The 23,153-nt window shown below is 46.4% G+C and overlaps 1 protein-coding gene across 3 annotated transcripts in view; it reads right to left on the reverse strand.

Annotated features, from left to right (window-relative positions):
• Positions 1-2,651: 2,651 nt before the first annotated feature.
• LOC115605811 (alpha-2-macroglobulin-like) overlaps positions 2,652-23,153 on the reverse strand; it is a 29,089-nt gene continuing 8,587 nt past the window's right edge. For 2 of the 3 annotated variants that reach the window (XM_030480826.1, XM_030480824.1), the window contains 28 exons: positions 22,694-22,808; positions 22,347-22,456; positions 21,672-21,830; positions 20,008-20,235; positions 19,607-19,670; positions 18,968-19,110; positions 16,986-17,135; positions 16,152-16,319; positions 15,406-15,547; positions 14,269-14,383; positions 13,722-13,950; positions 13,365-13,491; positions 12,581-12,702; positions 11,202-11,253; positions 10,678-10,761; positions 10,109-10,285; positions 9,538-9,622; positions 8,191-8,347; positions 7,773-7,847; positions 7,360-7,525; positions 6,694-6,917; positions 6,302-6,520; positions 5,888-6,015; positions 5,443-5,533; positions 4,665-4,733; positions 4,040-4,142; positions 3,581-3,622; positions 2,652-2,825 (listed from right to left, as the gene is read on the reverse strand). In XM_030480826.1, coding sequence (XP_030336686.1) covers positions 2,800-2,825; positions 3,581-3,622; positions 4,040-4,142; positions 4,665-4,733; positions 5,443-5,533; positions 5,888-6,015; positions 6,302-6,520; positions 6,694-6,917; positions 7,360-7,525; positions 7,773-7,847; positions 8,191-8,347; positions 9,538-9,622; positions 10,109-10,285; positions 10,678-10,761; positions 11,202-11,253; positions 12,581-12,702; positions 13,365-13,491; positions 13,722-13,950; positions 14,269-14,383; positions 15,406-15,547; positions 16,152-16,319; positions 16,986-17,135; positions 18,968-19,110; positions 19,607-19,670; positions 20,008-20,235; positions 21,672-21,830; positions 22,347-22,456; positions 22,694-22,808 — 3,570 coding nt within the window. In that variant the 3' untranslated portion in view covers positions 2,652-2,799. Of the gene's footprint in view, positions 2,826-3,580; positions 3,623-4,039; positions 4,143-4,664; positions 4,734-5,442; positions 5,534-5,887; positions 6,016-6,301; positions 6,521-6,693; positions 6,918-7,359; positions 7,526-7,772; positions 7,848-8,190; positions 8,348-9,537; positions 9,623-10,108; positions 10,286-10,677; positions 10,762-11,201; positions 11,254-12,580; positions 12,703-13,364; positions 13,492-13,721; positions 13,951-14,268; positions 14,384-15,405; positions 15,548-16,151; positions 16,320-16,985; positions 17,136-18,967; positions 19,111-19,606; positions 19,671-20,007; positions 20,236-21,671; positions 21,831-22,346; positions 22,457-22,693; positions 22,812-23,153 lie in introns of all 3 variants that reach the window. The other variant, XM_030480825.1, reaches the window with a different exon arrangement.

Genomic DNA, 23,153 nt, shown 5'->3' on the forward strand with positions numbered 1-23,153 from the left:
CTTTGTCTCCTGTGGTGTTTGGCATTTCCTCACTCAAGACCTTTTTGAAACCTCATATTTAGAGAAATCTATGGAATGAACTGGCTTAAGTGAAAGCCGAGCAAAATTTCTAATCAAGCATGATTACTAATTGTGTTTTGGTTTTATTTAGAAATAGTAAAACAATCTAATTTCCTACCATGAGGCAATTATTTTTTCCAAGTTCTCAGAGCAACATAGTTTTTGGTTGCTGAATTAAACTTTTTGATTATAGAGCATTGTGATTTGCCTTTGAAGCATGCCATGAATGTTCCATGGGAATAGGAATTCAATGTTCAGTGTAGTTTCCTACACAGTATGCTATGGAGGACCTGCAAGTATGTGACTTTGACGATTTACAGCTTAGTCAAGCAGAGAGATATTAGACTGCTTTACAGATATGGGCTAGCCAGGGAGCCCCAGATGACAAATGAGGTGGCTGCCCATGGGTGAAAGTCAGGTGTTGTCCAATTTAAAACGTTGTGTTAACTCTTTCCATGGTAGAACGCCATTATTCAGATTTTGTGAATGGAACATACTCTAGTGATTTTACAGATTTTTGTATTAAATTATCACAATGATGATGATTTTATTTCAGATGAGGCAGAAAAAATCCAACACCATAGCCATGTAGAGTACTCACTACAAAGCAAATTAAAATGGCTGTTACCATTCACCTACAGTCTGCTGTAAAAGAGGGTCTGTATTTTCAGCCCTGTGTCCATACGCACAAATTTGCAGACCTAGCATTTTTGAACCCATCACTGAGCGGAAAATGATAAAGTCCTCATGGAAAACACAAGGGGTTTGGCTAATAAGGTGGTTCTTGGTTAAAATTCTGACTATCATCTTGAATGCCATCACATGGCAGGTACAGGACAACCAGGTGATTAGACCTAGTCAGCATGGGTTTATGAAAGGCAGCTCCTGCTTGACCAACCTGACCTCCTTCTGTGACAGGGTGACACACTTAGTGGAGGAGGGAGAGGCTGTATACATTGTCTACCTAGACTTCGGTAAAGCTTTTGACAATGTTTCCCACAGCGTTCTCCTGGAGAAACTGGCTGCTTATGGCTTGGATGGGCGTACACTTCACTGGGTAAAAAAACTGGGTGGATGGCTGAGCCCGAAGAGTTGTGATGAATGAAGTTAAATACATTTGGTGGCCAGTCACAAGTGGTGTTCCCCACGGCTCAGTATTTGGGCCAGTTCTGTTTAATATCTTTATCAATGAACTGGATGAGGGGATCAAGGGCACCCTCAGGAATTCTGCAGATGACACCAAGCTGGGAAGGAGTGTTGATTTGCTGGAGGGCAGGAAGCTCTGCAGAAGGATCTGGACAGGTTGGATCGATGGGCTGAGGCCTATTGTATGAGGTTCACCAAGACAAAGTGCCAGGTCCTGCATTTGGGTCACAACAACCCCATGCAACACTACAGGCTTGGGGAAGAGTGGCTGGAAAGCTGTTCAGCAGAAAGGGACCTGGAGGTGTTGGTTGACAGTCACCTGAATATGAGACAGCGTGTGCCCAGGCAGTCAAGGCAGCCAGTAGCATCCTGGTTTGTATCAGAAATATAAACAGACGCCAAGCGATTGGGAAGTGATCATCCCCCCTGTACTGGGCACTGGTGAGGCCACACCTCGAATCCTGTGTTCAGTTCTGGGCCCCTCACTACAAGAAGGACTTTGAGGTGCTGGAGCAGGGCCAGAGAAGGGCAACAGAGCTGGTGAAGGGTCTGGAGCACAAGTCTGATGAGGAACAGCTGAGGGAACTGGGGGGGGTTAGTCTGGAGAAAAGGAGGCTCAGAAGAGACCTCACTGCTCTCTACAGCTACCTGAAAGGAGGTTGCAGTAAGGTGGGTCTCCCAAGTAACAAGTGATAGCACAATGGGAAATGACCTCAAGTTGCACCAGGGAAGGTTTCGACTGGATGATAGGAAGAATTTCTTCACTGAAAGGGTTGTCAAGCATTGGAACAGGCTGCCAAGGGAAGCGGTTTAGTCACCATCCCTGGACATATTTCAGAGCCTTGTACATGTGGCATTTAGGGACATGGTTTAGTGGTGGCCTTGGCAGTGCCAGGTTAGCAGTTGGACTCTATGATCTTAGAGGTCTTTTCCAACCTAAACAATTTTATGATTCTATGAATGACAGTGTTAAGTTCCCAGTCCCTCTCTGACTTCACTTCAACTGTTCAGAAACAAGCAGACACTGTCTTTACTGGGAAAGTCCACAGGTCTTCACTTCTATCTGGCCTGAGATTGGACAGATTCACACTGTCCTTCCACATCATAGCACTGATTTCACAGTGGGGCCAAAGGTGATACGTGATCAGAGGTTTATGTCCAAGGATTATCTTGCAGAAAACACCGACTTTTAGAGGCAGGGAGCCAAACTTCCAGAGCATGATGGATAAGGTAGGATTTCCTCTCTTCCTGGAGAACCGGCGAGTACGGAGACAAACCTCCCCACTGCCAAAAGCTGTCAGTCTTCTGCCATTCCTCAGGAGTGGCCAAACACCACCTTGCCATGGGTGGCTCTGGATTTATACATCAGGCCATTACACAGCCTGAGCTATGGATAGGACAAGAGACAAGACAGAGTAATAAAAAATAAGGCCAGAGGCATCTGATGAGAATCAAGACTTAATTTATTTATAGTGTTACTTCCTTTTTGCTGTTGAAGCGTCCTCCTCTAACATTTCAATATCCCCCCTCAACAAGATCTTCTGGGAGTAGAGATGGGAGCTGATCCAGCAAGAGTCAGACAAGATGTGCGTTTCAGGCATTTCCCTGTTCAGTCTTGGCTGGAGGTGGGAAAAGGACAGAGTAAGTATCCTGGTGAAGCAGTGTCCAGAGCCCTGGACATCTCTGTGTTCTGGTGGCTATATGACTCCAAGCCCTGTTAAAATCTGGGAAACTGCTTCATCTAAACTGCCCAGTTGCAGACAGAAAACAGAATGGGAATGGCTGGGGACATTCAAGATATCCATGCCACAGAGAGGGGAGGCAGATTTATCCTGAAGATGTACGAGCTATTCTAGAACACATTCTCTCTCAGCACCTAGATTTCCCAAAGGCAGGCAAAAAATAACCCAGGGCAGGGCTTGAAAGGTTCCTACCAAAGACATGAATAATGTCAAAATTTCACCAAGATGTTTGAAAGATAATTCTTCAATACGCTTGTATATCTGCAGTGTTGCAAATGTGGCCCTGAAAATGACAGACACTAAAGGCAGAGTGTGGTGTTCAGCCCCAAGGGAGATTTCAGTCTTACTTGTACAATGTGACACACACACACGAAGAAAAAGATAAGTGCCTCTGTGCAAATGAAGGCAGTAACACTGGGATTCCTATTCTTGTGAAACAAGATGAAAGCTGTATCCCATCTCAGATAGGACATTGGGTGGCAGCATTGCTTTTCATCTCTGTACTGAGGCATGCCTGGAGACTGCTGAGAGTAAACACAGGCTGAGGAAACCCAAGATCTGCAAAGACTCTCATTTGAGACAACCTGCAAAAGCCCATGCTGGAACATCTCAATTGTTCCTGTGCACCTTACCTGTGGTGCAGGGAGCGCTGTACTCCTGTGTGGCAAATTCATCTGCAAAAGAGAAGGGGAGGGCAAGAGCAGGCTGTCAGAGCCCCCTGGCACGCCTGGCAGAGGGATGGGTACCAGAGAAACACTTGTCCCAGGCCACACAGCAGGCTGCTGCCACCGTCTGGGAGGGCTGGGGGATGCTTCCTCTGCCCTGTCCCTTGGTGGGTGACACCTGCACAGCAGACCTGGCCCCCACCGTGTTCTCTGGGGCCTGCCCGGGCAGGAGGAGAGGAGAAGAGGGAGGAGGGCAGGCGGTGGCCTCCAGCCCTCGGGGCCTCTCTGTGCTCAGAGAGCTCAGGCAGCGCAGGGGAGGGAAATGGCCCACGCCAGGGGCCCCTGTGGGTCCCCACAGCCCCCTGTGCCCTCCGTGCATCCCACTGCCCATCCTCACTCCCACGGGCAGCCCAGCCCCGCACTCACCTGTCTCGTAGTAGTCATAGACCTTCACCTGAGCTGGCTTCAGGCCCTGCACGGGGATGTCCTGCTCCACCGCGAAGGAGAAGCTGAGGGTCTCGCTGCTCAGCTGAGGAAGGGAAGGGAAGTGGTGGAGGCTCAGGGTGGCTCCGCACTGCCCTGGGCTCCCTGATCCCTGCGCACTGCCCGCAGGCTCCCTCACTGTCCCCTGGGCCCTGCGGGTGTGTGGGCTGCGGGCTGAGGGGCCCGGGGAAACCCTGGTGCCTTTCCCCACACCACGGAAGGCTCTGGCTGGTGGGGAGGTCAGGGACTAGCCTGTGTGCGGGTGGAGGGAGAGCCTGTGGAGGGCTGGGACAGACGTGCCTCCTATGAGAAAGTGGCAAGGTCAGTGGCAGACAGGTTTATGTTTCATGTTTACAAGCCCAGGGATGCCCAGCATGCTCTCCATCACTGAGCCTGCGGAGGCTGGAGGAAAGTACCAGTAAGTCTGAAGGGACAGCAAAAGTCAATATGAGATTCAGTCCTATTGTCAGAACCATGGTAGTTTTGAGTCCCAGATCTTCTGCCCTGTGTGGCCAAATTTCCCAATGCCTTCATTTCTGACACATCCCCGCCCCAGACAGATTCTCACCTTTTCCACATACACTAGGACATGGTTGGTACTAATCTCTGTGCGTTCAATAAGGGGGTGGCCTTCCAGCTGAAGAAAGAAGATCAAGATGTTACTGCATTGAAGGTGATCTCCCTGTGTCCTTTGTCCAGCCCTATGGATGCGATGTACTGCGGATGAAACACTGGGCTACTCAGGGAACTAAGTCAACAGCATGGAACTGCCTCCTTGGTCCCCAGGCCTTCCTTTTGCCAGCCTGGCTGAGCAAGTATGGCCTGGCTCCGGCAGGAACTGAGCACTGGTTCAAGCACAGTGATGGAATGATTCAATGCAAATCCATTCCTTCTGCTTGCTAGTCCTAGAGGATCTTATGATCACCTTTACTTTCCAGACCATGCATCTGCTCAGCATCTCAAACAGTGACACAAAAACCTAAAAAGTTAAAGTGCTAAAAGGTTGTCAGATCAGCAAAGGGAAAAAGGAAACAGCACTACTTTTAAATGTCCTGTGCAGAGACAAGGCTTTAGGAACGCTATGATAACAATCACTAGACACTAAAAAAGAAAAAAAGAAATCATAAGTCATTACTCTATTTTTCCTACATTCCTCACTTTTTCTCCCCTTCTGCTGACCTTATGCCAGGTACGAAAAGAGAACACTGTACCCAGCAACTGTGCAAAGAACAATGGTGAGATCAAGCTGATTCAAACCCCGAAGCCCTCTAGTTTGCTAAAGAGACTTGGAAGGTGTCTTGAAGATAAGAAGCTGGATGTTGCTGGTTTGACAAGCAGGCTCCTACCTTCCTCACAGAGGACTTCACGGGGATGAATCCCGACAGCATCTTCACATCCACAATCACCATGTTGGAGCCATTGCGCTCCCCAGTGTAACTAAGGAAGCAAGCAACAAAGGTACAGTGCACCTCAAGTCAAAGCTGGAGGCACTTCCAGCTCTTCCATAGCACCTGGCATCCCACCATGTCCTGGCAATCCAGCACCTACTTCTCCAGCTATGCCAGGCTCTCCCAGTCATCTACACATCCTCTCAGGAGCCCAGCCCTGGGCTGCCCGCACTGCTCCACCACTGCAGGACATGTCCTTCCTCCACAGCCTCTGACTCCAGCCCAGCTGCTTCCCACCCAGCTTCCCAGAAATGCCTTGCCCCTCCAGGGCTTCCAGACCAGCTCACCAGACCTCCAGCTCCCACGGCCTCTCAGGAAGGCTCAGACCGAAACACAGACTCACCTGACATTTATGCCTATGTCAAAGACCTTGTGAGCCTTGGAGCCTGCGCATGTCTCTGGCATTGTGTACACATGAAGCATGAAGGGTGCATCCTGCTGCGAGGGCTGCACGTTGTACCGCAGGCTTGTCTAAGGGAGAGCCAACAGCCCTGTGTGAGCATGTGTGCGTGCTCAACATGTGAGATAGACCATCCTCCCCATCCAGCCTCCACACTTCTCCCATTCTCACAGCTCCTCCACACTGCGGATCCTTCCCTCCTTCCCTTCTTCCTCTATGTACCTCTACTCTTCTCTTGCCTCTCCCAGAGCCTTCCCTCCCATTTCTCCTCTCCCCTGGTCCCTTCTGCCCTCTGCCTGGCTCCTGCCTGGTGAGGGGCTGCCCTCCCAGGGTGCCACAGGCTCCCATCACCCTCACCTGCAGGTAGACGCATCCTTCACCAGACACCTCTGTGCTGTACTCCCCGGGCACCCGGGGCAGGGGCACGCGCTGCAGCAGCAGCCGGTTGTGGGGATCCACTTGGAAGTCTTGCTGGAAGTCCCCTCCAGATCGCAGGGTCACTTTGGAAGCTGCTCCGCTCTTGGCATAGGTGACAGCTCCGTAGAGGGACAAGGCTTGGAGAGCCACCACTGTGTCCTGAAAGAGATGCCTCTTGGCAACTTGGCAACCATGATGGATACTGCACGGAGATACTGCAGGGCTACCACCCCTGCCCGCCCTGGCAAACCTCAATGCTCTCCCACCTGCATCTCTGACACTTCCCACCTTCTGACACTGAAGTGTGAGGTGGCAGGAGGGAAGCAGCTCACCTGGGTGGAGGAGAAGCCCCCATTGGGGTTCTGCTGAGTGCTGATCCACTTTGCAATGAGAGCTGCGAATGACAGCTCCTCCTGGGAAGGTGCCGGCTGTGCGGTGAGGTGAGCAAGGAGCACGTAGGATGTCATCTCCACTTCAGCAGAGGGAGCCCGGGAGCGATAGTAGGGGAGAGCAACCTCTGGCTCTTTCCCAGGCCGCTGCCAATGAACAGACCCATCTTCACAGGAGGCAGGGAGCATGGAAACAAGACAAAAAGCAATTATTAGCAGTTATTGCAAGGGAGTTCTTGATCTGCTGCCAGTCCAGTTGGGAGACAGAGCCTCCAGGATGCATCTGCCACGTAGGATGAAGCGGGGAGGGTGAGACAGCTCCTCACTTGCTGCAACTAGGCTGAGACTGCTGAGGCTCAGTCCTCACGCCTGGGTACCTCTTTGTCCTGGACTCCACATTCACACAGACTTGGGCACCTGGAGGAACCAGAGACCTAAGAAGGATGACACTCCTTCCCTTTTTGAAGTGGGGAAGCCAGCGTTAAGCAGTGACAAGCTCTGTGAGGCAGAACAACCCAAGGAACGTGACCAGGCCTTGACAGACACTTGCAGACACTTCAAGGGAAGATGTAATGCCAGTGAAAGAGATTTCCCACCAGGAGCACTCACCCTTTTTCACAGCTTCCCTTTCAAGTGAAGTGAGCAATGCCTTCCTCTTCTCCTCCTTCCCTGCGAGGGCGAAGGCATATGCCATCAGTGCCTTGGTGTACACGTGGTTTTCTTTCTCACCTGCTGCCATTTCCAGGCAGAACAGGGCGTTACGTACCACAGAGTGCTGGGGAGAGATAAGCAGTGATTAGGTGGCTTGGGACAAATGAGGTTTTTGCTTTACTAACAGTACAGCATTCCTCTGAACTTCAAGGAGTGGACTACCAGAATGAGGTCCAGAAACAAGTATGGTACACACATTTCAGAAATGCCCAAATTGACAGTATATAATTCTTATATCGCAGAGGTCAATAACTAAGTCCTTTTTCCAATCTGGAGCAAATTCTAGTGCAAATTAGGGTGCAGCCACATACAGTTACAGGCAGAGGAATCTCCAGCAATGCAATAGTGATGTAGGCTGTCAGCGAGACCTCATTGTCCACGCCACCCTGCAGAGAAACACAGAGTTAGATGCTGACCTCACCTAGCCTTTCATCTTCTATCTTTTCTCCCACTCCAGCAGCAGTACTTTATTCTGCATTTTAGACCCTTAGCTTGCCTCCTCCCCATTGCAGCTAATGTGAAGGTATCAATACCACTTTGAAAGTGGAGATTAGCCTTCATTTTCCTGCTATTGTGGCAATCATACCGAATGGCATCTTGCTTCCTAGTACTTGCCATTGACATGGGAATTTCCCATCTGCCTGTATGTTCAAGGAGCTCAACTGGACCCATCTGACTTTTGGTCAAGTTCTAGCCTCATAAAAAAACCCAACCAGGCAGACATGTTACCTTCATGGCATTGTTCAGGAGTGTGCCAGAACTGCGGAAACAGCCGTTCTCCTTCTGTTTGTATGACAGCCAGACCAAAGCATCCTGGATGTGCTTCTCATCTATGAAGATATGAGGTCGGGCCTGGGCAAAGGACTTGAGGACAAAGGCTGTGAGCCTAAAAGGGAGAAAGAGCAGTGAAAGGGCCTGAGCAGGCCTATTGTGCGTCTCAGGTGACAGGCCCCACATGCACATCATCTGTCTGGAGAGAGGAAGAATGCCTGGGGAAATTTGGGCCAATTAGTCAGACAACATGTATATTATATCTTCACCTCTAAAAAAATCTGTCAAAAAAAAAATTCCCGTTATCAAAAAAAAATAAAATTCCCTATTCCCAAAAAAAATTTATTTTTTTCCCCCTCTCTTATCTCATAAAACCTTGTGATTCCTTTGTGCTGAAGGACAGTGGTTGTTGATCTGTATCTAAAAGAAAATCTCTTTGGAAAAAGTAGGGAATTGCCTGCCAATTCCCTAAACATCTGCATAACAGTAATACTCAAAAGGACAAGGAAGAGTAACTAAGTCCCTATTAGCTCATGGTCTCGTGTCTAGTACAGGACTCTTGCCCTAGAAATCCATGCCTCATGGGTTTCCCAGAACTCCCCAGTAAAACAAAACAAAAGCACATTAAAAGAGTTTTTGCTATAGTTGTTACAAGCAGTTATGGAGTAGAAGCAGGCAGGTGGTGAGAAGCCAACATGCTGTCACGAGCCAAGTACCATTTCAGAAAGTAAAAGCAAACCAAAGGTGATGAAATCTTTCACTCTGACCCTTACCTAAAATTGAAAATGCGGCAATGATATGCTGGAGTAACTCAAAACTTTGCAGTAAGTCACACTGGCAACAGGCATGCCTCTCCAGGCTGTCTTTGCTTAGTAACACAAAAGCTCTTGAAAAAAAAAATACAGCACTGCTCTTGGCTTATCATCTTTTTCCACTTATATGGAAACACCTTTCCCAGCAACCTTCTCAGCAGATGCTAGTCTAGAAGAGCTGCCACTGCAACTCTTCAGCCTTCCTCAGTCAGGATGTGAAATCCCTGCTCCCTTCCTCCCCAGTTTATCTCCATTTCCCTTCTTGGCTGTCACAGTCCTCAGAGCTGCTGGTGGGAGGGTGTGCTTTAGATACATAACCGGATGATGCAGCCTATTTCATCAAGTAGGAGGCAGCACAAGGACCACACCAGATCTGAAATGTCTGCTGGTCTACAACAGCATTTCCAATTTACTGTCATGCAACATTTGTTATAAATGTATAGGTGAGAAAGAGAAACATATAGGGAAGGCATAGGCAACATTGAAATCTCACCAGGTGTTCCCCGGTTGACCATAACGTGGTCCAAAGGTACTGTAAGAGCCATCTGGGTGCTTGTAGTTCAGCTGCCTCTGATAACCTGCAATGTGAGTTAAAGCAAGATTCAGATGCCAGAGGAAGTCTGCTGAAGGATGGGAAAACAGAAAAACAGGTGTATCGGCAAAGGCAGAGAGGATAGGCTAGCACAGGTCAGTCCTATACTAGCCAATAAGAAGTACTGGTACATCCCCACCTCCATGCACATCTTGTACTTCAAAAGGAAGGCAGGACATACTAATAACAACTGACCAGTCACTGTAGCAGCTCACCTGACAACTCTGCACTGCACTGCAACCCAATTAGGGAGCACAGCAAAGTTTGTGCAGTGACCAGGTATCCTAATGCTTAACCAAAAGAAAATAATTAAGGAAAAAGCAGCAAAGGGCCTTCTCAGGCATACAGCAGAGACCATCTGTGTATGAAAGAAACTCTCTTTTTCCACACTGGGCAAATGTCTGACAGAACCACCCCAGGCAGGATCTGGAAAAAAGCCAAAGCAGAAATAAAATACACTGTGTGTGCTCACCGCTCACTAAGTATCCGATGGCCTTGGACTTGACCTCCTCACTCAGCTGCCCTGTCTTGTTCAGATAGTCCAGCACATAGATGTTGGGTGCAAACAGGACCATGTTCTGCTCCCCACAGCCGAACGGCATCTGGAGGAGCTGGTGGAGGTTCTGCATGGCAGTGCCCATGATGTCACCTGGGGAGCAGGAGATTCCAGAGGGATATTGACAATACTCAGGGCTGGCTATCATAATCAGAGGGAGCTATGGAACAAGAGAAGCAGGAGATTCAGAGTAGAATGAAAGAAAATCTGGATTGATAAAGATCATGGAAGAAAATGCAGAACAGCAGAGAAAAAGGTAAGAGGAAAATGAGAGAAAAGTTAGGGCACTGGCAGAGAACCCTGAACAAAAGGACATGCAGAAAGGGGAAAGAAAGAGCACAATTGGAAGTGAATGTGCTGAAGACAGAAGGGATGAAAGACAGGAGTGAGGTGTGCTGGAGAGCAGGAGTAAAAGCAGTGAGGTAGGAGGCCAAAATAGAAGGGCAGAAACACCATGTGGCTCTTCTGCCAGGCTGATCACTCACCCAACACTGAGAAATATGCTCTGCCTGAGTCTCGTACCACATTTGAGGGTAGCAAAAGGAAAAACTTCTCTTCCACAGGCTCTCCTGAGAAAGAAACAAGACCCAAATAGCTCCAGTGCAGTTACTTCATTTTTCCCTGGCTCTAAGGCAATCTCTGTGACAAATCACCCCCAGCCATTGTCAGGCACTGCAGATTTTGTCTCCACAGCTTTTGCCTGGGTGCACTAGAAAATAGAAAATGGCGCTTGCAATCCAGTGTCAGCACATGAGACAACAGGGATGCAAACAGTCATGCTAAACCTGTCCTAGCTCATCCCCTGATTCTTAGGCAGGATGGACCATTCTCTAAGGCTTTCTTCTGTCTTATTTCGCAGGCTCCCAACTGATGGGGCATGTTTTGATTACCTAAAAATATCAGCCTATCTGGAATATGGTAGAGGCAGCAGTATCTCCCTCCTCCAGGCATGTCCCACCCATCAAACCACACAGGAACAAATGGAGAGGGTAGGGAGAGTGGGCTTTACCTTTTACACAGAGCACAGAGTTATGGGCCATTTCCTTCTCAACTCCTTCAGGCTTGGGTGGGATGACGGAAAACAAGAGAAGTTAGTGAGACAGGAAATACAGACAAACAGAGAAATCCTCAACAAGGACAAGGGGATATGTGAAAAGTGAGTGAATGAAGAAGGAGGGGCAGTCACAAACACTCTCTGAAATACAGAGCTCTGAAATAATAATTTAAGCAAGTAAAAGAAATATGATCCTAATAGGCTGGTGTTATACGTGGAGTAAGGACAGGAGAAGGAGAGGAGAACACTGCAGGACTATCACATTGATGACCTGCAACTATTGCACACAGTGAAAGACACTTAACATCCTTGTAACAAATGGACTGCAGCATTACAGCAAGTGCTGCTGTTAGCAAAAGCACACAGGAGCTCTAGAGGGCTGTCCTGAAGAGATGTCTGCAGTGCTATTCATCATAATGCTGCAGATGCTTTAGGAAAAATAAACGTGTCAGTTAATAGTAGAAAGGGAAGATGATAATATCTGGTGACAAATATACTGATACCATACCACATGGTATGTAAACATTAGGGAGTTTTATGATACAGAGGAAAGCTAAGAACATAGACTCTACCTGCCAGATGAACACACCCGGTATAATAAATTAGCATTTTCCTATATGCACTACTGCCACATAATAGTTCCTTCTGTACCACATGGCGTCAGTGACTCTTCTTGCCACAGGAAATAGAGAAGCGGTAAAATTTTAACATATTTTCAGGGACTTTTATAATATCTGGAGTTTTGAGGACAGTTCTCTACAGGCATTGAATTCCCATAGGTGCTTGTGAATCCCCACAGCTGTTACTGTCTGTGGATTGGACCTTGACATTCATCCTGGTGACAGACTATGGTATCAAGCCAGAAATATATAACACACTGCTTAAGAGACAGTTTGCTTGCCCACTCCAGTATCAGAGAGGCAGCATGTGCTGACTGGCAAACCAATTGAGGGTGTCTCAAAAGGAGGAGAGAGGCTGTAAAAAAGGTGTATTGAAACCAGAGGTGACAGGTAGGGAAGGATGAATTGGAGTAGGAGTCCTGCTGCAATAGGAGACAGGGAAAGTTTAGAATACTATGAGACACATTGCATAGCATTATTAAGCTGCAGTTTTTATGCAGCCCTGCCAAAGTATAAAGGCAATGCATCATATTACATAGAATCATAGAATCATAGCCCAGCCCAGGTTATACGGGACCTTAAAAGATCATCTGGTCCAACCTTTCATGGGAAAGGGAGCCTAGATGAGATTATCCAGCATCCTGTCCAATTGCATCACAACATATCCTACAGCCTGTGGGAAAACTCAGTTCTCCCTTCCCACAGCCCACATACCTCCACCAGCAGCTGCCTGATGACCGTGTCCTTCCTCCCTTTCTCAGGAGTCTCCACGATGGCGTTCCCACAGGGCTGCTTGTTCTGCAGGGCCTCAGTGCTCACCGAGAACTCCACCTGCCCTGGAGGAAACAGGGGTTATCCAGCCCTGCCAGGCAGTGCCAGGCGATAGGAGCCGCTGCTGCTTCCAGGAGTTTCAACTTGCAGGCTCACTGATGGGGATTTTCTATCATACCTGGGCTCTGGTTCTTTCCTACAAGAACATAGCTATCTATATCAGAAGCTATCCTGGAGCACATGAGCTGCATTGCCATTGAAAGGTGACTTTATTTTGGTGACTCCTTTCCAGAACCTAGTACACCACAATGGTGGGACTCACCAGCTCCAAAGCTGTGCAGCACATTGCTACCCCACATGTACACCACAGCTGCTACCACAGGACATAACAAGAATAGTGAAAACAAAAGTATGAAGATCCCATGGGGAATCATTTAATCTCTGGGAGAAATGGAGCTGACAGAGCATCCCTGCTGGCCAGCAATGTTTCTGGCTTCCAAAGATGGTCTGCAAGGGCTGTAAGGCTTGATTGTACTGCATGCAGTGCCAGACACAGCCTTGGACACTAAGAGTCTGATAGCCTTTGCCTCCCAAATAACACCAGATGAGACAAAGACTCCGCTGCAGTGCTTGCCAGGAAACTATGTTGCTCTTACATCTGATGCTGAATGGGGAGAGCAGCACAGAGAAACCCTTCCTGCAGTTTTCAGCATGCTGAGACGTTTACCTAGAGATTTGGGAGTCACCAGCCAAGCCACAGTTTTCCTCCCATTCTCACAGAGACAATAAGATTCTTCCTCCTTTTCCACAAGAGTAGCCAGGAAATGTGTAGACTGAGCCAGAGTCACACTGACCTGCCAGAGAGAGACACAATCATAGAAGGGTGACCACAGGAGACAGGGAGCTAGGAAGCCATAGCAATAGCTATTTCTGCAGTAGCAAAGGAGCAAGGAGCTGGAGTTGTGGGTTCTGCATTTGGAGTATATAGGAAGAATAATGTAAGAATTTTAGGGGTCTAGGGCTATTCAGAGATAAGATGTGTACAAGAAGGTACACAAGTACAGAGGATTTAAACCTTCCTTACCCTGATGCAGGTAGTCAGGTAGTTGAAAACGGTGGCTTTCAGTGTGAAGGACTCACCACGCACTACAGAGTAGGGCATGGTGAGCTCTACAAAGAAGGGCTGGAAGGCTCTGAGGGTCACTGTTGGGGACAGGCCAAAGCCCGTGTCTGGTGAAATGCAGAATGCGTTGGCTTTCCACTCGGTGATGGTGTCAGGGATGATCATACCTAGGCCAGCATTTCCCTCAGAGCTGGTGAAGGACAGACAGCAAGGAAAAAGGCATTATTTTTATGGCATTTTGGTGGCTGTTTGTACCCCTTTTCGCCTACTGGACAGTACTGCCTGTGTGAATGTTTGGGCCATCTCATCTTCTTCCAGACCCATGACTACTCCTTGGACAGAACTAATCATGGTTGAAGGTAACTCCATCTCAGAGGATTTCCAAGTGATCTCTGCAAACAAGGAAGGACTTTTTGGGATTGAAAAGGCTTGTCAAACATGTGGGAATTCATGTTTTCACCTTAAAAAATCCAGTTTTATTAAAAAAGAACTAACCTGAGGTGCTCACCTTATAGGTACTAAACTCCAAATCCAAGTTTCTGGGAAATACTTTCGGACTGTCTCCGTCAGCAATTCAGGAGTGCTTGATGAGGGATAAAGTCTACCTGCCAGAGGGCCTGAATCTAGTAAGATGGAAAAGAAATCAACTACTGATAATTCCAAACAAGGAAGATCTACATTATCATTATGCTTTGGTCTGAGAAAGTCACAGTCTATATGGCAATCAGGAGCTGTGCTGGCAGCAGATGTTTGCTGTGGCTGTAGTGAGCACTGGTACCAACAGCAGCGAAATTTCATGGTCAGGGCTTATTAGCAGGAGGAGCTAGCCTTCCATTATTTCCTGCTGGTCTCCAGTGAACCTCAAAATTTGAGGGGCAGCAATTCTTTAGGTTAAAATAAGGATGTTTGTTAGAGCAAAGAGTTATTCAAGGCCAGGCTGGACAGAGCCTTGGGCAACATGGTCTAGTGTGAGGCATCCCTGCCCATGGCAGGGGGGTTGGAACTAGATGATCTTAAGGTCCTTTCCAACCCAAACCATCCTATGATTCTATGATTCTATGATTCTATGACCTTCTGTGCAAGCAGCCTTTTTCCTTTCAGATACCGTCTTAAAGTGACATCCTTCTTCATCCTATCATCAGGCCAGCTAGCAATGGAACACCCCTTCATTGCAGTGTTTTTTGTAGGATCACTGTGACTCAGAAAACCGCCTCTCTGCCAAATCTATGGCCTACTCAACAACTAGGCTGAAGATGCTCAAACTAGAAACATGCAGCTGGAATTTGAGAGGGGCAAAAATAGACTTTTTGACTAAAATAAAAATTTCACATGCAAAAAAATTATTCTTAGTAAAATATTCTAAATTTGGGATGAAATTTGGTAAAAAAAAAACCAACTTCTGCTCTGCCAGTCTTTGAAAGCTACCTGGTTCTTCTGAATTCAAATGTAGAGAGTTATCAAAGTTTGTCTGTAAACCTTCACAACCCAGCAAAATAGATAAGCCCCACACTCATGCGGAAGCTGAAATTCAGTACTACTTCCAAGGATTCAGTTCATAACCCCAGCTCTTGTTTCAGGATTCATCCCAAAATACAGATAGGATCTTATTCAATGTAGGGGTGATAACAAAACCCAGTTCCTTTACCGCTTATCCTCATTGCATGCATAGGTGCTCCAGACATGACTGAAGGCGCACCAAAGCCGATTCCTGCAGGCACGTAGCTCTCAGTGGTGCAATACCAAGGTTTCCTCACCCTGGTATTTGTGAAAACTTTTAAACCCATTCCCTATTGGAGAGAAACCCAACATGTTTTTTTGTTACAGATTTCTGTTTAGGTCTATACAGCAGAACTGTCACTGGTATTTTACTGCCTCAAAAGGAGAAGCTGTTACTGCCTGTGGATTGGACCTTGACATGGGTGCCTGGGTGGCTCAGAGAGACCAAAGGATACATCCTTTCTGTTTCTAAGGCACTGATTCTAGTCCAGTTCCAGCCTAGGGGGCAGGATGAGCCAGGGAGTACAGAGTTTCCTCTCTGGAAGGAAATGTCTGTGGCTACGATGCAGCTCAAGGACATATTGATTTATTTGGGGTAACACTAATGGCTCAGGATTATTTACCTCCCATTAGAACCTCATTTCAAGTCAACCTCAAAGCTTTTCCTGTAAGAACAAAACTTTGAGACTGATCCCTTTTCCACCAAGGGGGAGCAAGACTGGCAAGACACATGAAGCTTATGACTATCATTGAACTTGACTCTGGATAAAAATTAGTGACAGATCATTCAGATTCAGAAACTCTTCCCTTGTTACACTACATCATGCCACAGAAGGCTTAAGCATTCTCAGTCCTTCTCCCACTCCATTCTCTAACCATGCAAGAGGGCTATACCTTTAGGATGCTGTAAGCATCTTCACTCATCTCCACTACTGGAGAATACGTGATCCCATCCAGAACTATCTTCTTCACGGGGACACAATCCTCCAGGGGATCCTCTAAGAGCACATCTGAACCATGGTGATAGTCATGCAATTCCGTCACTGGCAGCAAGCTATACACCTAGGCAGAAAAAACCAGGATATCCAGCATTTTCAGTGTCCACTAGCACAAAACACAACTGAGGTAGTTAGATGCAAGCACCATAACAGTCACATCACCTGCACATACATCCACATTGCCATGGTCCAACTTTGTGGTGGGAGCAATGGGAATTTGGGAGTCAGAAAAGAAATCCAGATTTGGAAATACTGCCACTTTTGTTATGGACAGCATGTTACTCTGGTTATTATGACTCAAATATACAAAAATTACACTGGTCATCCCATCTGCTTTACTTTGTTCCTGCTCAGGGATTGTCATGTGATGCTTGGCATGAGGGGAATAAACTCTCTTGACACTTCCAGACACTACTCCACGAAAATTAATCCATGGCTGGAGACAATAACTGAAAAATTATCATCAAACACACAACAGTGTTTGGCTTTGGCCAAAAGAAGCAGTCATCTTAAAACAGCTTCCTAATGGCCATCCCGACAGTCACACAAAACCCCTAAGAAACAGCTGTTGCCTAGTTCTCATCTTTTTGCCCTCTGCAGAGGAAAATGAGAAACAGAACAGAGCAGCTCTTCTGAGTCAGCCCTGACAGGAGGGACTGTTCACTGTTTCCACTCCAGCACTGGGTTAATCTGACCAGGCTCCGACTTACTACACAGACTAATCACTTACAGAGCTGGGTGACAGGTCAGCTTCTGGCTTCATGAGGAGAACGCTCTTGTCCACAGCACGGACAGCACAGAGGGAGTACGGGGAGGCTCTGAACAGCAAGTGGGCATCAGAGGAAGGCAGGCCTTCAGAAGGAGAGAAGCTTAAGTCCACCTGTAGCCAGAGGAAAAGCAACATTACAGATGCCCTACCCTTGCAGGAATTTTCCCTCCGGTTGAGTGCATCAGTTCCAACCCTACAAAGTGCACACCTGCACAGACACACCTCCCTCCCTCTGTGCTACTGTAGAGCTAAGCTTCCTTCCTGCAGTACCAGAGGAACCAGCACTAACAGTTCTTGTCAACTTCAAGCATCACAATTGTGCGTCAAACTTTTAAGGCAGTTTTAGGGTTTATGGCCACTGTGAATGTGATGAGATAATCCCACATTCTGTAGTGCACCCAGATCTTGCATGTAGATAGAAAGCAGGCTTGCAAAGACCTTGCTTAGCAGATTCTTTGGTAACACGAGAAGCAGTGATGCCCTGGAGCAATATTGCAGTATCTGCTGCCTGCTAATGATTCTGAAGAACTGGCCTGTTGGCTGAGGCCTGTTAAGACTTGTATGCCTTCCCCAAAACCTAACTCACACCTCTAACAACTCCCTGTCAACCTCTGCCCTGGAAGCTCTTGCTAGCAGAAGTTGTCATCACCATCTCACATGACTTTGTAATTGGCTGATTTGCACAAATCTTCCCTCCCCTTAGCAGTACAAACCCTCCTCTAACATGCAATGACCAAAGCATCCTCAGAATAAACATGTTGCCTGACAAAGCAGCATCAGCTGCCAGTCTTCTCTATGTCCCAACTAGTCCACAGCACTCTTTCTGCTGATACCTCCCACCTCTCCCAGGGTGGACTCATCATTTTGAGAATACAAACCCAATATTCTTCAGGAAATGGCAGCATACGGGCTGTAGCAAGCTTGCCCCTAGGAAAACTGTCTGGCATAGAGATAGCCCAAAGTCTGTCCTATCTGGTCTGACAACAGCTTTGAATTCATGATGCTTTCAGAGAGGAAAGCAGGACCTAAGAGTGTAAATCACTTGGCACTTGTCTTGCACCCAGACCTTAATGTAGTACATAGTATGAGCTTTAATATATGACCGAAATTCAGGTGACCAAGCTTCTACAATGATACCAGTCTCAAGAACTCATTTATCTTGTGTTTTAGCAGGACAAAGGACTGCTTTAGCAGTGTCCCATCCACTATTCTGAAGTCCCAATAGGAATTTTCAAGGTTGTTCTCTTCTTATGGCTCCTTATACATCAATCTGCTCTTCCACAAAAGGAATACATGGGGCTATAAGAGAATAATGGTTCACCTGCTTACAGAAAGAAGGTTTTATTGTTCTGCACTCTTCCAGTCTCACCATTGCTCATGCAGCACCCTTTGCATTGCTCATGGAGCACCACTGTGCATTGCCCAGCAAGTTCATGAAAGGTTTATCTCCATTTACATACAATAGAAATTAAAATGACAGGATGAGCTGTATGGGAGTTGAAAGAACTGACAAGTATTAGCTTTACCCACTGGATTGGGGTTGTGCGAGTTTTATTTTTGCTCTGTGGCCTCGTAAGCAGCCACCTTATTGCTGGAATGAATTTGTGTGAAATACATGGGTTGCAGTATGACATAAGACATGCAAGCCCCTCCCCCTGCCCTCCCCTTTTTCTTACCCAGGACCATTTGTGAGATCAGTGGATGTAACTAGTTGTTAGGAAGGGTTTTATCAGTGTAGTCCTTGCTAGCACCGTTTTTCCAACAGCTGATCTCCTCCAAGCTAACACAAACCAATAAGCAGTGAAGCTACCTAGAATAATTGATAGGTGGCTTGTCCAGTGTTAGTAAATCTGAAGAAATTAGCTTAGCAAGGTTAAATCTAAATAAGTGAGCTAGACCATGATGCAGTCTGATGGCTACTCCCTCAAGAAGTGGACACTTACCTTATTTTTGAAACACTTTTCTATGTTGAACTTCATTGAATCAGCGATTAACTCCCTGCTGGGGGAGGTGGTGTAGACAAACATTTGGGCCACTGGAGCAATATCAGCCTGTACAGGCAGCTGTAGCAAGAAGACCCCATTGGCTAGCAAACAAAACAAGAGCAGAAAGTTAAGGTACAGGAAACCTGCTTCTCCAGCAGCCAAAAGTCTAGGTTTTACTTCATGCCAAACTTTATCCTAGCCTAGACAAAACTCCAGGCCTCCAAGTGGGATGAACTGGTGCTCACAGAGATATAGAAGTCTCACTGTCTGACTGAAAAGGCCCGTTTCAAGTCCTGTTTTCCAGTGCATAAGCATGCTGAATTTTTGTTCAGCTTCTAAACACAGACCATCAGCCTGTGTCTCCTGGGAGCAGTGGAGCCCCAGAAATGCAGTGTCAGAATAAAGACAGATGGCATATAGGATTAGAGAAAATCTGTGCAAAACCTAAATAAAGGCAGAGAAAAGAAAGCTCAAACTCTTCCCATATTTTATGGGACATGGAGATGTGAATCCCTGCATTTATATGGAAGCAGCCTGTACGCTTGCCACAGTTGTCCTCCCAGGACACTGACAATTTGGCAGGGGATAGGAACTCACCATCTTCCTGGTCCAAATCCAGAATGTGGGTGCCTGCTTGCTTAATGATTCCTTTGGCCATCACCTGAATGGAAGCAGAAACCCTGTTGTGATTGAGGTTATGCATAAGCCAAACCCTAAAGAGGGGGAACCTGAGAGGAAAGTAGCTGAGCTGTGTGAGACCTCACACCCTGCTCAGCTGCTCTCTGCTTCACTGTAGCAGTATACCAGTGCTCACCCAGGCAGCACTGGGACATCTTTACTCTTCTGCTCCCAACCCAGACCCTCCTTTCTGTGGGAGAAGAACATTTGAAGCATGATGGGAAAGTATTACAAGCCTGTTGCCACAAACCACAGTTTCCATCTCCAGTTCCCCTACAATTACCAGTGGCAACCTCACTGTATGGCAGGTGCAAGCTTACCAGGTAGTAAAAGACGATTTTCTTCTGCTCTCCTATGGCTTCTGGAGTAAGGACGTAGTGCACCCGTACTTCTGTGGAGGAGCCACAGCTTAATGCCTTGGACTTGGGCTCAATTTTGAGGTAGCTATTACTAGGAGAGTAAAAGCGCCTTAGTTGGAGATAGCCTTCTTCATAATATGGAACAATCCAGGAATGGTCATAGCAGTAGGGGTGTATTTTATGAGTTGCCTGGAAAAGGAGAAAATAAACACATAGATACTCAAACACAGATGTCAAAATCCATGGCCTAATATTAAAGGTTTGGTATGTTCTGTATTTAAGCAAAAAGGCAGTCTACAGGGGAAAAAAAAACAAAACAAAAAAAACCCAAAAAAACCAAAAACCATGAGCTTGGAAGATGCAAGACAGGGTGGTGGTATCCTTAGCAAATCATTGGAAAGGATCTCGCTCCCAAGAGGCTGGAGTTTGTCTCAAACAAGCTGAATCATATCAATTGTTTGTATTACCTCAAGGGCTCTTTGCCCTGATACCTTGCCCTTTCTAATATCCTGTTGGTTTAAAGAGAAAAGAAGCTGACTTTCACTTTTCTTCTCTTTATTGGTGCTGGAGAAGGGTTACTGCTGTTCAGTTCAGAGATTACCAGTGCCAAGATCAAGCTAAGGATGCCACAGAAAAGGAGGGAAAGTCTCCACCTAAGAATTCAAAACTGAAATTGAGTAGAAGTTTAGGAGCTGAAAGAGTCCAGCTCTTTAAATTTTCTTAAAATTTAAAGCTTTTTCTTAAAAATTAAAGCAAGAGGAAGATAATTCCCATTTATAAGGGTTCTACTTCAGCATTTCATGTGCCTTACGTGCCTTTATTTCCTATCTTTCTCACTATACTTGGGAATTCTTGCCTTTTCTTTACCCTGCAAAATTTTGAAAACTTCAAGCACCTGGTGGTAACTTCTGGGTATTTTTTAATGTTTCTAACCTGTGACAAGAGAATTGTAGGGAGAAGAGAAAATATAATTCTAGACAATCTGCCCTATTACGAAATGTGCATGTTACACACATACTGCATTTACCACTGAAAAAAAGGATGCTCAGCAGCACTTTTCTCAGATGAACAAATTCCACACCAGGGAGAGAATTTCTGTGAATGGTTCATACTCTTTTTCTCTTTATGGAAGGGGGGGAAAAAAAGAGAAAAAAAGAAAAGGAAAAAAAAAAAAGAAAAAAAATGAGGACCGCTTAGAGACTCTGAATGCTAAATTAAACCCTGAGAGACGCAGATTGCCTTAACTGACCACAAAGGATATTGAGGTGAGATACTTGGGAAATCATTTAATTGAAAAGACAGCAAAGAAAAGCACTCTACCGTGTGAGTTAGACACACCCTCAAAACAGATTTGTCTGGGTAATGCTGGCGATCCCTTGGAGCAGAATGGACTATTATGGTCTTCTAACCCTATATTGCTATTGCCAAGCAGAAGCCAAATACTTACAAGCCAAGCACAAGTTGACATGGCCACCTGGTTTGTTGTGCAACTATTTCCACCACACGGGTGTCATGGTTGGCACAAACAAACAGGAACAAGAAGCTAAGTGCTTTTGCACTGAAATAGAAACTTCAGAGGCCCTCCCTTTCCTCCCTTCATCAACTTCTCTGCCCGCAGTACTTACCCTAATTCCAACAGAATCTAAGTATAACTTGGAAGTGTTCAGAGTAAACTGTGCCCTGCCCTCTTCATCTGTTGTGTAGTTGACTTCCTCAGCTCCTTGAAAAGAAATCCTTACAAGTTCATTGGCAATTGGAGCACCAGACCCATCCACTAGTTTCACCTGGAGGAGTAAAAACAGTACAGTACAGAAGGAGAGGAATGCCTGTCACCTGGGCAGACTGACAGACCACCAAGCTAAGGATGTTGGGCTTGTGTCAGACAAGGAAGCCTCCACCGTGCTTTACATGTGCATCACCCATCTCTTTCAGAGAGAGCTGCACACTTACTGAATCTTACTTCTTTAGACCTTTCTTATCTCCACCTCTGGGTTAGAGGAGTGGACGTGGAGATTGACGTGCACTCACACCCTTAGGGCTCCTATTAAAGAGGTGACTGGAAAAGCAGACTTTTACTTGACTGGAAAGTGGAAGCATGAGGACAGAGGGGTAAGCACAATGAGGTCTGTGCTCTCAGCTGCTACTCCCCACTTTGAAAGCCTGCAGAGGAGTGGAGGCCCACAGGGTGTAGCAGCACTGAGGCCCAGCATCTTTGCAGAGCAGGGGTGTGTGTCTGTCTAGAAGGTTCAGTAGCATGACTGTTTGGCACTCATGGCATTCCATTCTCATGGTTTCCCTACCTGCCCAAAGAAGGGGATTCCAGGTTTGTAGTGGGTGTCTGGATTCTCAAAGGTGATTTTGGTAATGGTGGTTGTGATCTCAGAAAAACTTGTTCCAGTCAACTCCACTCCTGCAGGAAAAAAAAAACATTTAAAAATTAATTTGCATCTGCCTGACCAGAATTACTGGTCCAGGCTCCTTTGCTGGACCAGCAATTATACTGATGTTCCTGACCTCCAGGAAGGAAAACTTTAGGATTCCAGAAAAGCAAGAGTCTGCTTTTCTCCCTCACTCCTACTCCTGGTGGGCCCCTCTGCTGGTATCTTGTGGGCTTATCACACAGCTCTTCGATCTAGATGATTCATACCTGTCTCCTCCTCTTTAATCTTAGCCTCCACATGGAGCTTATTCTCATATCCATTTCTCTTGAGCTGGAATAACTTGGTCTTTACCATTTCAGAAATGCAGCCATGGTTGTCTGTCTTTTGGAGAAAAACAAACAAGATCATTATAGTCTCATTTATACAATGTTTATCCAACTTAATGAATCCATCACTGTGTTGCTATGAACTGGAAGCAGAGCCAAATAATCTCACAGATCATTCCCTATGTTGTTTTTATCAAAACTGGAAAAGCGCATAAATAGCATGGCAAGGAGCATTTTAAAGTACTTTTAAAAACATCAGAACAAAGAATGTGCAACCTCAAAGATTTTTGCGATGTGTCTGAAGTTTGAAATTGCAAACACTTGATACGGAAGCATAAGGAATTACTCGTGTGTCTGTCGGAGAGGAAATATTTGCCAGGCATCAGGCACATTAGAATAT

Source organism: Strigops habroptila, chromosome 3 (genome assembly GCF_004027225.2).
Source record: "Strigops habroptila isolate Jane chromosome 3, bStrHab1.2.pri, whole genome shotgun sequence".
NCBI classification, from domain to species: Eukaryota; Metazoa; Chordata; class Aves; order Psittaciformes; family Psittacidae; genus Strigops; species Strigops habroptila.